General features: G+C 33.0%; 1 protein-coding gene across 2 annotated transcripts in view; it reads right to left on the reverse strand.

Moving 5' to 3' along the window:
* Nucleotides 1-2,789: 2,789 nt before the first annotated feature.
* The window catches only part of Hook3 (hook microtubule tethering protein 3), a 112,058-nt gene continuing 98,111 nt past the window's right edge, over nt 2,790-16,736 (reverse strand). For both annotated transcript variants that reach the window (XM_076852460.1, XM_076852462.1), the window contains 6 exons: nt 15,390-15,424; nt 11,069-11,151; nt 8,832-8,932; nt 7,830-7,934; nt 7,444-7,515; nt 2,790-3,784 (listed from right to left, as the gene is read on the reverse strand). In XM_076852460.1, coding sequence (XP_076708575.1) covers nt 3,644-3,784; nt 7,444-7,515; nt 7,830-7,934; nt 8,832-8,932; nt 11,069-11,151; nt 15,390-15,424 — 537 coding nt within the window. In that variant the 3' untranslated portion in view covers nt 2,790-3,643. The remainder of the gene's footprint in view (nt 3,785-7,443; nt 7,516-7,829; nt 7,935-8,831; nt 8,933-11,068; nt 11,152-15,389; nt 15,425-16,736) is intronic.

A 16,736-nucleotide genomic window follows, 5' to 3' on the forward strand; every position in this document is an offset into this window, starting at 1 on the left:
GATATTTATAACTGAATAACACTTAGCTTAATTTTGTACAATTAAACTTTAGTTATATTAACCAAACAATAAAATTTCAAGAAAATAAAAGACAACATTATTATAATTTAATCATCTCATTAAACCAATTTTGTCAGGCTATGACATCTAATAGAAATAATTCAATCTTGATAAATTTTGGAATTTGGGATCTTTAATTTAGGGACTTCTTTTCTAGTTATTATCAAGTAGTTAGACAAATGGTAAAAAGATAAGATCTAGTTTTTGAAAATTCTTTTAAAATATGTACAACTGTACTATTTACTCTCATTTCAGAGGTGATCAAAGTATTACATTTACTGGATTTTTTTCCTATTATAAACTTCTCAAACACATACTATGGAGCATAAATGCTAACATTCTTTATTTATTGACTTTCTGTTTTTTTAGAAGGAGCATAGAAAATAGACCTTTTAAGAATTCAGATGCTATGGTGACAGCTCAGACTGACCTAATGCAGTATCCCAGTGCTTCCTGCACTGCTGATGCCAGGAGGACCTCTACTATGCACAAACATGGGGGCTTCACAAAGCTACTGGATACAAGAAGCTTGTGAAAATAAAGCCCAGAATTACTCATACCTAGATCAAGCTGCTAATGTCTCTCTTTCATTTTTTGTACCAGGGACTGAACCCAGGAGTGCTCAACCACTGGGCCATATCCCCAATCCTTTTCTTTTTCATTTGAGACAGGGTCTCACTAAGTTGCTGAGGCTGGCTTTGAATTCATGATTCTCCTCCCTCAGCATCCTGAGTCACTGGGATTACAACTGTGTGCCACTGTGCCCTCCTATTGTCTCTTAACATGTAGAAACACCATGCATCAACATGCACCCCCTGAGAAATTGATAATGACTTGAGAAATAGAAACACCAGATCCTGTCCAAAACTGGACAAGAAATAAGGGTTGTTATTGTTATAGTTAATATTTATTATTAGCTTTCTGAAACCTAAAGTACATTCAGATACTATTTCTTATAAAAGACTGTTATAACAGACGCTGAGGAAAATCAGAAGTAAAATTAAGGTTTGATGCCTTTCCAACCCCTTTAGAGAAAAATATCTGGGTAGGTGGGTGGGTAGGAAACCAGGGCTCTCACCTCACAGATAAAATTCACTTAATGAGTAGTTCAGGGTCTCATTTTTATCTGCTTTGTGATGCAAATAGCCCAATAATTTTAATTACCAACATTAGTGTTTATGTCCTATTTGTTTTTAATTTAATTTGCTTATTACAGAAATAATATACATTAAAAGTTGATAAACTTATAAAAGCAATTTTAACATATCTATAAGGGCTCCAAGTCAGTCTGTTTACTAGACCTAATTTGTTTTTACAGGTTTGAGCTGGGTGGGGTGGTACATGCCTGTAAAGTCCAGTGACATGGGTGGCTGAGGCAGGAGGATCACAAGTTTAAGGTGAGTCTCAGAAACTCAGCAAGGCCCTAAGCAACTTAGTGAGACTGTCTCAGAATAAAAAACAAAAGAGCTGGAGATGTAGCTTAGTGGCAGGAGTCTCCTGAGTTCAATACTCAACACCACCCTCCCTCAAAAAAAAAAAAAAAAAAAAAAAAGTTGAATTTTTATGTTATTTGTGAAATAAAGGTAGGGTTAAAAAACCATCTTAAGTAGTTTTTAATCTTCTGTTGCCAAAATCTGATACATTAGCAGTGCACACACCTGTAGTATCAGCCACTTTAGAGGATGAGGCAGAAGGATTACTTGAGCCCAGGGGTTAGAGGCCCAGCACGGTAACATAGCAAGACCCTGTCTTTTAAAAAAAAAATAAGGGCTTAATCCATTAACAAGGCTGCTTAGACTGAAATCCCTCAATGCATTCTATTCACATGGCTCTCTCCATTATTACTGATTCTTGCTGCTTTATGGTCTTCCTAGATAGAAGCACTCAACTATGTTCAGACTTAGGAACATAATGTAAAAAACAACAACGAAAAGCCACAGTGTTGTTTCTGTATATGTCCTAATGTCTTTCTTCAAGAATAATTTCTGAACTAGGTCCTCTTTCTTTTAAAAGAGGAAGGGTTAAAAAACTAAAGACATGAATATAGTTTCTGAAGTCCTAACCAAACTTGATTGAATGTTTCTTATTTGTACTTGATACACAGAATTAAATGAAACCTGAACTTCCAAATACAGAGTATATGAAATAATATTCTCCTATTAGGTGACCTGTCTAAAAACAAATAAACAAAAAAACCCTGATTTAATTTGAGAAATTTTTGCTTTTAAAAAATGTGCTATGGTGCAAAAAAAAAAAAAAGGCTGGAGGGGAAGTCAAATACAATTTGGGACCAAATACTTATACAAGTTAATGTGGAAAAAGTTAAACAGAAGGCATTTCATTTTCAAATGAATGCTATCTTGCATTTATATAGCACCTTACAGAGATAAAAGTGCTTTACAATGATTACTTGACAGTCATTCATCAAGGTAAAAAAATGTGGTTTATAATGTAAGCACTTTGAGGCAACCAAATATCCAAGAAAACCTATTCAGTAACAAATTCCTGGACTAGTAGTTAGATTTAAGAAAAAATGTAAAGAGACCTGTGATAATATTACATACAAGAAGTCACTTACTGATCTTAATGAATGGTATTTAAGATGTTAAGTATTAGAAATTATTGAGAAACATAAGAGTTTATATAAAGGAAGAAGTAACACAAACGAGGCACAAGTCAACAAACTGCCCAGAAGGTAAGGCTACGTATTACTTGTAAGTATATGAAAAATAAATCTTTTAGATATGGAGAGCAATTGAGAGTATAAAGTCAAGCAATGGTTAGAATCTGATCCTAAAATATTTCAAAGCAAGAAAAAAAATAATATACTGCTGAATTTCTTTTCTTCTGTTAATCTCTCCCAAAATAACCTCACCAATGCATTCATTTCTGCCAGCAAACAAGATAGCAGGAAATAATGAAATTTTACATATTTAAAAATTGTCTCCAAATCTTTGAACAAATTCAATTTCCTATAAAACAATGTGAAAACTCATTTTTCTCTTTTAATTCTGCCAGGTGCCTCAAGTAAGATCTGATTAGCACCTTGGCCAATGTATAAGTCTTTGCAAAAAGTGCACTTGCCAACTATTTTGTGTAGTAAATATGCAAGTTATTTGAAGTGCATTTGGAAAACAATTGAAAACACAGATTAATACATCATAAAAAGATTAATTCCCTTTAAACAAAGACATTCTTATAAAGCATGGTAACACATAGGCACAATAAAGAATATAAATTGTATATCAATTATTGGAAGAAAATCTAATTCATACAAAGCCTACACCATTGGGGAAGAGGACATTTTCATACAAAGAAAAGAATTACACTATTATACAACACTTTTAATTGGACATTTATAAATTTTTGGCACATTAAAAGGAACTTAAAAGACTACAAAATAAAGGACAAAGAAACTAAAACAAAGATCTAAGAGAGGAAAAGTCCTCAAATGACAAACACTAAGTATTGACCTAGAAGAAAAACAAAAAGTAAGCTGGCTGAATTTCCTGAAATGTCGTTATATGTAACAGAAGTATGCTTTCAATGCAGGTTGCTTTTTATTTCTAATGATAAGACTTTTCTACCTTGCTGTGGCTGGTTGAACATGGCCTGGATAAGATCTTCTTGTGCTGGTTGCTTGTCTTTGCCTAGCTAGAAATGACTGCCCTGAACCTGTACTAGCTAGTCTATCTTCAGCCGCCTTTTTGTGCAGAGTCATTCCCTATAACATAAAAAAAAAACAAAACATAATAATCAATGAAAAAATATTGGAATATACTCTCACATACACAAAAAATTTCATCATGCAGAATTTATTACATTGCAATATAAAGAATTAGGAATATTAATTTTACTCATAGATTAAAAATCTTACAGAGGCATTTTAGTTCTGACAATTAAGTAGAAATCTTCTTTTGGAAAAATTAAGGCTTAATTTTCTGAATTTATAATTACCAAAACAATAGAGAAGACAAATTTTTGGAATACATTCCCCATATTCAATCACACTTCCCTTTCAAATTAAAGTGATTTTCCAAGAAAAAAAAGTACAACTGATTAGAAGCAGTTGATTCACATCGGTTATGGAAATCACACAGCTTTTATAGAAAGGAAAAACATAGACGCACTTATGTCTTGAGATGGAAAGGCACACTAGGCATTATACATACCACCAAGCTGTTTTTCTTCACTTCAAAGCAGATGTGTATTCCCAAAACAAATTAAGAAAAGTTCCTGACAGCCAAAATAGAGGGCTCAACCAAGAGTAAGGGAGTCTCTCTTGAAGACAGAAGTATCACCTACTACCTTAGAGGAGAGAGAGAAGGCACAATCGCCTGGCTCAAAGCACCTTAAAAAGGAGGGAGGAGACCTCCAGAATGCTCCCGTAATGAGGAATAATAACAATGATGATAATAGTACTACTTTACTAATGGCAGATCTGCATTAATAAAAATAGGAAAAAAGCAATGTTGGTATAATTTTTATAAACTGACTATAATATGGACGTTTCACATGGGCCTGCAAATGTGAAAAACTTGGGATCTCTTCCTCCATTTTGCATCTGCCTCCTTTGCTTTGAATAAGTCCTCTTGGATTTCAGAAATGACAGTCATGATTAATAAACACCTTGTGATAAATCAAACTATCCCCCCAGATAACAGCAACTTTCTTACTGCCACAAATAAGGTCCCACCTGACCACTCCTGAGGTAATGATCAATCAGATCACCACTTCACCAAGACTACTTGTGGACTATGCATACTATTGGTCCTCTTGGTTTATATAGTTTAAAAGTTCAAGTCAGTACCCACCAAAGACAGAACTGGAAATATTTCCCTTATCTTCCTGGGATTAAAGTTCCTTTCCTATTTTTCACCATTCTTTTTCCATTTGGTTAGGACCTCCAGAGTCAGGCCTCTGGCATAGGACTCTAATAACAAAATGAAGAACCCCAGCCAAAAAAACCTTAAGAACAAAGAGCTGTTGGTTAATCTTACCAATGATTAGATATAGGAAAACTGATAGGAATAAGTAGTTTGACAACAAGGAAGAAATAACAATGCACAGAAGACAGAAGACTAGAAGATAAGTTTTCCTATTACTAGTTTAGCTTCTAGGAAAAATGCTGATTGTGGCTTTGCATTTTAAATATAATTTTAGTCTATGATATATACCCAAACATATAGCACATTTTCCCAGACACACACACACACACACACTCTACATTTTTAAACTCAACTTGAAATCAAAACATTTAAAAATTTGAATAAAATTGACAAGATCTATTGACAATCTTTAATTGATTAATTTTGGCTTCCTATGCTTAGTTACACTTTATTTAAAATACTCTAAAATTTTCACTTTCACATTTCAAGCAATTTATTCAAATTCTTCACACATGTTGTAGACCTCAGTATCCATCACAAAGTTATTGAGTTACTTAATACTAGCATTCACCATCTTCATTTCCATTTAAGTAGCCTGAGATGCAAGACTTTCTGAATGTAAGTATGATGCTGTTACTGGTTATTATATCTGAACATAACTTTGTTAACTCTATTTGGAGTTCTCTTTTATTCTCTGAAGAGTTAAAAAAAACCTAGGCCTATTCTTTAGTGCCATGTCACAGATTAAATAAATCTGGGTCAATAAGAAACAATATGTGGAGTTGCAAAAATCAATTATAATTATGAAATTACTAATGAGCATTGAGGTGCAGAAATTGAGAATACTAACTAAGTTTCGGAGAACACAAAGAGACAGAACAGTGAAAGTTAGGATTAATTCCCAGAGAATCTGCTTATTGTTTTTGTTTTTTTTTGTGATATTGAGGATTGGACACAGGGCCTTACACAAGCAGTCTACCACTGAGCTATATTTCTAAACCTTTTGATTTTACTGTTATTATTTTGGTACCAGGGATTGAACCCAGGGGTACTTTACCAATGGGCTACATTCCCAGTTCTTTTTGAGACAGGGTCCTGCTAAATTGTTAAAAGTCTTGCTGAATTGCTAAGGCTAGCCTTGAATTTGAGATCCTCCTGCCTTAGCTTCCTAGGGTGCTGAATTACAGGCATGTGCCATTATGCTCAGCTCTAGCCCTTTTAATTTAATTTAATTTTGAGATAGGGTTCCCAACCTGACCTTGAACTTGGGATCCTCTTGTCTCAGCCTCCCAAATAGCTGAGATTATAGGTATGAGCCACTACCTAGCTTTTTTGTTGTTATTTTTTGGTACTGGGGATAGAACCCAAGGCCACTCAACCACTGAGTCACATCCTCAGCCCTTCTAGCTTCTTTTTTAAAATTTACATTTTGAGGAATCTATATTTGTTAATAATGATATTCTAAATCCAAAATGATTTCTTTGTATTCTTTTTTTTGTTGTTGTTGTTGTTCTGGGAATTTAGCCCAGGGTACTTTACCACTGAGCTACATTCCCAGCTTTTTCAAAAAATTTTATCTTTTTAAAAATTTGAGACAGGGTCTCGGTAAGTGCAGAGGGCCTTGCTAAGTTGCTGAGGCTGGCCTTGAACTTGTGATCTTCCTGTCTCAGTCTCTTCAGTTGCTGATTTCTTCTTTTAAAAAGAAAAGGAAGACAAAAATACTTGGGGGGGGCTGGGGATGTGGCTCAAGCGGTAGCGCGCTCGCCTGGCATGCGTGCGGCCCGGGTTCGATCCTCAGCACCACATACAAACAAAGATGTTGTGTCTGCCGATAACTAAAAAATAAATATTAAAAATTCTCTCTCTCTCTCTCTCTCTCTCCTCTCTCACTCTCTCTTTAAAAAAAAAAAATACTTGGGGGAAAAAATGTAGGAAAAAGTCCTGAATTATGTAAAATCCATAGCTATTCATATCTAGATCAGATGATGGTGAGTATTTCTTTTCCTCTGCAATATAGTTAAAGGTATGTATGTGTATGTGGTGATGTAATATTCAGTTTCAAAACTTTTAGTGGTTCAGAGACTGGCACTGCAGTGAACACTCTCTAAGCCCTTTGAGAAAAGCTATTCTTAATGTAGGCATCATCCTGCAAAGGTACCAAAATAGCACAAAACAAGAATTAGTGCATCTGTGTTTAGATATTATTAATATTCCTTTTCCTATAATAAGTGCTTTGGATGAACAGAAATTAAACTGACATTTATCTTTCTATTTCCTAGACAAAATTATGTTTTCAAAATGTTCTAACCCAGTTTTTGGTGGTTACCATATTTGCTTTTCAATCCTAAGTTCAGCAATGATGTTGTTAGTGTGTGTTAGCATTGCAATTACTTTCAGATTATTTTGGTAGAATTACTTCTATGGTAAAAGCTTGTAAAAAATATTACATATTCATGAAACTCTTGAGTTATGTTCTGAGATGCTATTTTCTTACCATATTGTACCAGGCACTGACAATACATTTCTCCTCCATCTCTCTTTGACTCTTTGTTTTCTCGTATTCTTTCTGAAGCACAAGCATAGGTAAACATGTAAAGATATAAAATAATTCAATATAAATAGAATACTTACAATTAATTGTCTAAATCCACAGACACAATTGCACACTTCCAGAAAATAATTTAAAAAATCAGCTCTTTTTTTATAAATACATTTTTTTTAGTTGTAGGTGGACACAATACCTTAATTTTGTTTATTTATATGTGGTGCTGAGGACAGAACCCAGGGCCCCACATGTGCTAGGCAAGAGCTCTACTGATGAGTCACAACCCCAGCCCCACCCCCCAAAAATCAGCTTTTTATTGCACAGTACAGGACTACCTCCAATGAGTGAAATAGTCGGTCTCTTTCCTGCAGTTGATTTTTAAGAGCTTGTATTTCTGGTGCTGCTCCTTGATTCTGTTTAGGATCTAAAGTACGGATAACCTGCAAAATGTATTAAAAGAAAAATGTAAAAGTTTTAAGTGACTGTAACATCTAAAAAAGCAAATATAAAAAAAAAAATCAAAATAAATACTCAATGTACATATCTTTAGATTAAGGATATCATCCTACATGATCACAATAGTATTATCATCTAAGAAAATTAACAATTCTATAAGACTGTTACTGTTGATCACAATACACATTTCCATACTGTATCCAAAATGTCCCTTAAAAGTGACTCATCTGCTCCCAATCCAGGATCCAAAGATTACTGCACCGCACCTGGAAGTTCTGCAGGGTTTTAAAATCAGAACAGCCTCTTACACTCCACTGCATGTTTTTGTCTTTCATGACACTGACTTTTATCCCCAATTCTAGATTTACCCAATGGTAATGTTATTTAGCTTGTTTTGATAACTACTTTCCTCTATGCTGGAGGTCTAGAAGACTGCTTAGGTTCTAGTTAAACATTATGGACAATGATACATTATCAGTATGCACCAAAGATTGGATGTAGCACCAAGTGTTCTTTTTATTTAAAATACAAAAATACATAGAATATATATATTTTAGTTGTGGATGAACACAATACCTTTTATTTATTTTTATGTGGTGCTGAGGATCGAACCCAGTGCCTTACACACCAAGCCACAACCCCAGCCCACCATGTATTCTTAGTTTTGAAAATTGTTTAAGATAGTGACTGTTATTTCTTTCCTACATAAGGCACATTTCTTCTTGATAATTAGTAATTAATCTGTGGAATGAAATATTTTGATCATTACTTCTTGGTCAGGCTCTTTGATAAAAGATTTTGTTCTGATAACTCTATGTGACCAGTCAGCATACTTTACTATATTTGAAGATTTCAGAGAATCATGATCAAAAAGTACTTACACTTTTGGCTTTCTCTAAATATTTTTTATATCGTTCTTCCATTTGCTTCATTTCCTCTTCTTTCTTCCGTAATGCTTCTTGTAATTCTTCAATTTTTAAGGCTGCAGATGAGATGGGGGGAAAAAGTTTAGATTATAACAACTTTAAAAATATTTTAATGGATAAGTTAATAACTAGTAACTTTGAGGAACTGTTTAGTCTATGCTTATACATGATTTTCTTTAAAAAAAATCCATACACATATCATATATAGATGTGTGTGTGCGTACACACATATGTAAATAAATCTCAGAAAGATTTTATTTATTTATTTTTTAGTTGTAGTTGGACAATACCTTTATTTTATTTATTTATTTTTATGTGGTGCTTAGGATTGAACCCAGGGCCTCGTATGTGCTAGGCGAGGGCTCTACTGCTGAGCCACAACCCTAGCCATGCTTTTATTTTTTATTAGCACACTACAGTTGTGAGGTTCATTTTGACCAAATCACCCATGCTTAGAATTTCCTCTACACTTCTGATCTTTCAATCATTACTTTGCTTTCTACATATATTAAAGTTGAAATTTCTTGTGGTATATTTATATATGCAAATAAATAATTTTGTTAAATTCATTTCGCATTTCCTCCCTTTTCATATCCCTTCTCCTTCCCCTTTGATCTCCTTCTTCTACTCAACTGATTTTCCCTATGTCTTTATGACATTTGATCTGGTCACCCCCTCATCCCCACCTTCTTTCCCTCATTTTATTCTAGCTTCCATATTCTTCTTTATGGCTGAGTAAAACTCCATTATGTATATATGCCACATTTTGTTAATCCATTAATCTATTGATAGGCATCTGGGCTGATTCCATAATTTGGCTGTTGTGAATTGTACTGCTATACATGTACATATATTGTATATATTATACTGCTGTATGTGGCTATAGCACTATGATAAGCTGATTTTATCTTTTTAAAAATTTTTTAATATTTATTTTTTAGTTGTACACAATACCTTTATTTTTATGTGGTGCTGAGGATCGAACCCAGGGCCTCGCACATGCTAGGCAAGCATTCTACTGCTGAGCCACTCCCCCAACCCCATGATTTTATCTCTTTTGAATAAACATCAAAAAGTGGGATAGCCGTGTCATATGGTGGTTCCATTCCTAGTTTCAAAAAGCTTTTCTTGTAAATAAACAAGAACTCCAGTATGGTAGTGCATAAATCAAAAAGTGCCCATTGATGGATGAATGAATAAACAAAACTTGGTATATTCATACTATGTAATAATAGCCTAATTCTGATACAAGCTACAACATGAAGACAACATAATATGAAATAAGCCAGACATGAAAGAATAAATATGATGATTTTACTTTTTTTAAAAAGCAAAGAATCAAATGCTGAATGTTTTCTGATTTAAGGATGCTGATTCACAATGTGGTTTGTGGGGGGAGGGAATGGAAGAATTAGATGAACTAATAGGGCAAAGAGGAGGGAGGGAAAGGGAGGGGACATGGGTTAGGAAAGATGGTGGAATGAGATGGACATCATTACTCTAGGTACATGTATGAAGACACAAATGCAGTGACTCTACTTTGTATACAACCATTGATATGAAAAATTATGCTCTATATGTGTAATATGAATTGTAATGCATTCTGCTATCATATGTAACAAATTAAAATTTAAAAAGATCAAAAAAAGAAAAGAAAAAGTAAATGTCCTCTCACCTCCATAAAAAAGAATAAAGACAAGCTATCTATATGTAAATATATCAATGAAAGCACAAGTTTGGCTAACTTACATGCAACTGCACTCAATAAAAATTTTCAACTTTACCTAATATTCATTAGAATACTTAGTTAAGGAAAAGTTCAAAAGTAGTTGGGGTGGGAATGATAGTAGAATGAATCAAACATTATTACCCTATGTGCATACGGATTACATGACCTGTGTAACTACACCACATGTACAACCAGACAAATGAGAAGCTATACTCCATTTATGTATGATGTGTCAAAATGCATTCTAACATCATTAATAACTACTTAGAATAAATATATATATCATAAAGAAAAAAGTATAATTAGTAATTTAGGAAGTAAAGTTGACATAATCTTTCTATAAATAGGGGAAATTATTTAATTGCAAGAATAGGTAATACAGCCTATTTATAAAAGAAACAAGTTATAAAAACTCAGTATCACTGGGGTAGTATATGGGTGAAGTTAATTAGAAAAAACTCACAGCTATTGTTAAATCTTGGCTCAAGATCTTCAATAATGGCTCTCTTCTTTTGCAATTCATTATTAGCTTCATGAAGCTTCTCTCTGCAACAAAATATGTGACACTGTATAAACTATTACTGTTTCTGTGTTTATTTGCTTTAAAGATTTATATTCTTTATACTTGTAATATACTTGCATTGCTCACAAGTGCTAGGAAACAAAGATGAAAAGATTAAACAACATGAATTAATATCTTACAACTCAGTAAAAAGTAAAATAAAAAATTCCTTTTTTCATTTAAAATAATCATTTGTTTTACAAAAATGTGTATAAGAGGATAAAGAGCTTTATTTTTCTAGGAATACGATATTGAAAAAATTAACTTAAAATTTGCAGTGATTTTGCAATGAAAAATCTTATTATAAAAAAAGTGAATTTCCAAAAATAAGGATTAACAGAAAGAATGCTACACACAATAGAAAAGAATGAAATCATATGAATAGATCTCACAGAACAATAATAAACAAAGGACGTCAAGGCGTCTAAGGTTAATACTGCATCATGTCATTTTTGTGAAATTCACAGGTGTCAAAACTAATGAAAGGGCTGAGTATAGTAGCACATGTCTGTAATCCCAGAAACTTGGAAGGCTGAGGCAGGAATATTTTAAATCTGAGGACAGCCTGGGCAACTCACAGAGACCCTGTCTCAAAATAAAATATAAAGGCCTGGGATGTAGTTCAGTGGTAGAAGCCCTGGGTTTAATCCCAGAACTACAAAACAAACAAACCAACAAAAAAAACAAACCAAAACCAAACCAAACAAAAAACCTAAAGAAGGTGATAAAGATCAGCATTATGGCTTGTTTGTTAATGTAACCAATCAACAGAGAGAGAATGCAGTAAATTCTTAGGTGGTTGGAAGCATTCTATATATTGATAAGAATTATCCTCACCTGTATATAAACATTTTTCAAACTGTACACTTAGGATCTTAGTATATGTATATTTCACTATATATAGGTTATATTCTAGTACAAAAGAATTAACACAAAAAGCAAGTTTTTTACCTAGTATTTGTATATATTTGTAGACCACGTGTAATTCTCCCTTTATAGTATTTATGGCACTATGTAATATGAATAGGAAAAAAAAGGCTGCAAAAATTGGAAGACACAGAAAATCACTGATAAAAACTGTGTATTTTGTTATGACTATTTCTGATATTTTCCACACACAATACTTTAATAAAGCTTTTCTTTTTCAATGAACAGCTTTTTGAAGCTACATCATATACAATAAAAATATGCACCATTTAAAGAATTAAAAAACTAAAACTAAGCTCAGTGAACTGTTATCAGGTTAATAACCAAAAATCATCCAAAACCCTTAGAAGTCATGTGCACTTTATTTCCTTTCCAGAGGTAACCAAAGTCCAGAATTGTAATCACTCTCATTATTTTCATTATGGTTTTATTGCCTTTGTGATAGTCCTAAGCAACATATTGCTTATTTTGGTCATTTTTTTACTTTAAACATTAATCATATATTGTTTTGAATTTTTAGACCTTTTACTGAGATTTTACTGAGTTGATGTCAGCCCCAGTTTACACCTTTTTACTGCTCTAACACTATTCTATTGTTTGAATATATCTCATTTTATAATTTTCCAATTGGTGGACATTTGTATTGTTTCTACTTTTCTGTGAATACAAGTAATATTTATTCTTCCATAATTTTCATCTACATGTCTCCTGATACACATGGACAACATCATATCTAGGAATGTATGTATATATAGAATATACATGTATATATAGAATGTTATGTATATAGTGGAACTGATGTCAAAGACTAAGTACACGTTCAAGTTTACCAAGTGACTAATGAGCACTCCTATAGGAGTGAATGAGAATTATCATTGCTTAGTATCTTTAGCAATACTATATCTAATCTAAAAATTTTCACTAATTTGATTTGGTGTTTAAAATGGTCTCTACTGTAGTTTTTAATTGTACGACATGGACTATCTTTTGACACACACTGAGGCCTTGTGGTGCGTTGAACTGTTTTACCCAAAAAGATAAGCTGAAGTTCTAATGCCTACTACTGTGAATGTTATATTATTTCGAAACTGGCTTTTAGTAGACTTAATTAGTTAAGGAGAGGGTCATATTGAATGAGAGTGGGCCCTAAGTTGAATCCTCAGTGTCCTTATAGGGGGATTATGTAAAGACAAACATACCATAATCCCTCCTCCTCTGTGGTTTTGCTTTCTGTGATTTCAGTTTCCTAAGGTCAACTGTAGTATGAAAGTATTAAATGGAAAATTTATGTTTTAAACTACATGTTGTACTGAGTAGTGGTCCTGCTATGTCCTGCCTGGCAAGTGAATTGTCACTTTGTCCAGTGTATCCACACTGTATATGATATCCAGCTATTAGTCACTTGGTAACCATCTTGATTATTAGATCCACTGAAACTGCAACAGTATAATGATATAATTGTTCTATTTTATTATTCAATATTGTTGTTAACTTCTTATTGGGCCTAATTTACTAATTAAACTTATCATAGGTATGTATATTTTTTAAAAAAATAATATATACATGTATATATTTTAAAAATAATACCAGAACTATTTGCAGTTTCAGTCATTCACTAGAGGTCTTGGAGGGTATTCCCCTCAGGATGAGGGAATTACAGAGACAAACTACAGAGAAGAGAGTGTCCTATGCAGAGAGAAATTAAAGTGATATATCCACAACCTAAGGAGCACCAAGGATAGCTATGAGTAGCTAGAAGACAGGCAAGGAAGAGATTCCCCCCTTAGAACCTCTTGAAGGAACCAATCTGCTGACAACCCTGACTTCATATGTGTAGTCTCTGTAAACTGTGAGAAATAAATTTTTGTTGTTTTAATCCATTCAGTTTGCACTAATTTTTTATGGCAGCCATTTTCACTAATACATTCTTTCTTTTTTTTTCTTCTAATACATCCTTTCTGATGAAGTTTTTTACTTCATAAATGAATGAATGCAGAACAATGATTAGAGACTAGTTTTATGAACTGATTAGGTATTCCAGTTTTAGCCATAAAGGAAGAGGAATTAAAAAAAAAATCTAGTACTAAATTCTCATTATAGGTAATCTTACAAAGGCTGAGAAGTAACTTTTTTTTTGTTCTTCTAGTCATTATAAATCTGCCTATTCTTAGACTTTCTAACAAATCTCAGTTGCTAAGAGTATCCCACACTAAAACAAACCAAAATTGGGGTAACATGAGCTAAATTTCCAGACAACAGACTTTCTTTCCAATCATAGTAGAAAAGTATCTCTGTCATTCTGGACATCCAGTTTAGCATAGTGAAACATTGTAATACTCCAATAGGCTACCAATTCATGGTCACCCTATATTCAATGTTTGTAAGGCGTTTTGTTAGAAAGGATTAAAGTTGTTTCTGGGTATAAGAAATATTATGAAATATCCCTAACATGGCCAATCTCAGATAAATCTGGATGAAGATTTCTTCTGTATGAGAAAACAAAATGTTAATATTTTAACATTTATTCTTCTTTTAGATTAAAAAGTCCTACTTAGAAGCCAAGTGCTGCAGTGCACATCTATAATACCAGTGACTTGGGAAGCTGAGGCAGGAGGACTGCAAGTTCTAGGCCAGCTTCAAAAAAGTAAAAAGGGGGAGGGGCTGGGGATATAGCTCAGTGTTACCACTCAAGTACTATCTATGGTACTTGAGAGCGGGTAGGGAGGAGACCTACTTAGATATAATGTCAAGTTTTAGACTTCAAAAAATTTACTTAAAAAGAAATATTTGGCTGGTCATACTTCAGAAGTAAAAACTGCAGCCTTTGGCCTGAACTCAGCTGGCTACCTCTCTTTATGTATGAAGTTTTATTGGAGCACAGTCACAACCACTGGTTAAGTATTGTCCATGGCTGCTTTCAAGTTATAAACACATAGCTGAGTGGCTATGACAAGAGACCAGGACTTACACAGCCTAAGGTAATTGCTATCTTGCCATTCACAGAAAAGTGTTCTGACCCTTGATTTAGTGTCTCATACTCCAAATTATGATTGTAAATATCATAATGAAACTATAAAAGGCTTAAGTCTCATAGATGAAAACAGTTCTAATGCAGTCACTATTTTGACTTGAGGATCTGGGTGGAGATAAACTTGTAAACACTACTAACGTGTTGTTAAAAGAATTTTCTATATCTTCAAGGATCACTTGTGCTATTGTCTAGAACTTCTGCATCCCCCAAAACGAAGTACTTCTGTCCCACAATATAATGAATTACAATAGCATTTATACTTACAGATGTTCCTCAAGCTTCTTTTTTAGAAGAACTGACTGAAAATGAAAATAAAAATTAGTGTAGTACTTTAACAAATTATTTTTAAAAAATTAACAGTAGTAACTAACTTTGAGTGAATCCTCAGTAATTTCTTTGACCAAGAGAGCTCAAAACATAATATGCCACAGTTTAATTCTGTTTAATAAAGAGAGAAAAACAATATGTGATAACAGTAAGTATAAACACCCAGAAACTGTATCTGAATCCCCTATCTGCAGTCAAGTAAATGACTACTAATACTCCTGACTGATTCAATATACAGGTAGGACTTTAATAATAAGATCTTTCCCAATAACTTTTTATCTGTTATATTGTTTCCCTTGTACCACAATGAAGTCTCTGATCAATTCCCATACTTTCTGACTTGTGAATATGCAGAGGCCGCATATAATTTATGCATTGGTATGAGAAGTATAAAGGATGATAGTATGTACAGATTTAAATATGTTGGAGAATTCAGCTTTTGTATTTTTTTTTTAAAGGTCTCTCTCTTCTCTTTAAAAAAAAAAAAAAAAAGTCGCCTGAAAAGCTGGAGATAAAAATTGACCTAAAAATAAACAACGAAAAATCACCAAGTTTCATAATTAAGCACTAATAAGATTATATATTAATAACGAATTTTATAAAACATTTCAAGATAAATGATTATATAATTAATTCAGCCAAATCCAATTAATACAGGCTTATTAAACAAGTTATTCAAATTGATCAACAGTAGCAATGAGGAAAGAACAATCCCTTACACTAAGTTCTTCAATTTTCAATTGCATTATTTAATATTGGTCACCATAATTGTTTATTCAAGTCCATTTTAATACAACTTAGGAACATTTTAAATGCACTTCTTTTCTCAGTATGTCTCGTATCACTGCATCCCTCAAAAACACAGACAACAATCCTATTAGCATTTTGATTTTTACTTGTTCTCTCTAGTAAAGAGTAATAAAAGTTAAATTCTTTTAAAAAAACCTCAACTTTAAATTTTCTAATTATGTTTTGATTAGACTCTAGCAAAACTAATTTGAACTGAGATAACAGATAATAAAATAATAGGTGGTCAATACACCAGGCACTGCACTAAAGTATGTCACATACAACTATCTTATGTAAACCTCGCAACATTATAATATTAGCCCCATCTTAAAGTTGAAGAAAATGAGGCTGAAGAATATTTAGAAGATTTCAATTAACAGATCCAAAATTAAAATCCAGGTCTATAAGACCCCCCAATCCATGCATCTCCTTTCCTTTTATGTCTTCTATGCAAAGTACCTTTCCAAATTGAAGACTGTTACTATCCAAATGTAT

This window comes from Callospermophilus lateralis, chromosome 4 (assembly GCF_048772815.1).
Source record: "Callospermophilus lateralis isolate mCalLat2 chromosome 4, mCalLat2.hap1, whole genome shotgun sequence".
Taxonomy (NCBI): domain Eukaryota; kingdom Metazoa; phylum Chordata; class Mammalia; order Rodentia; family Sciuridae; genus Callospermophilus; species Callospermophilus lateralis.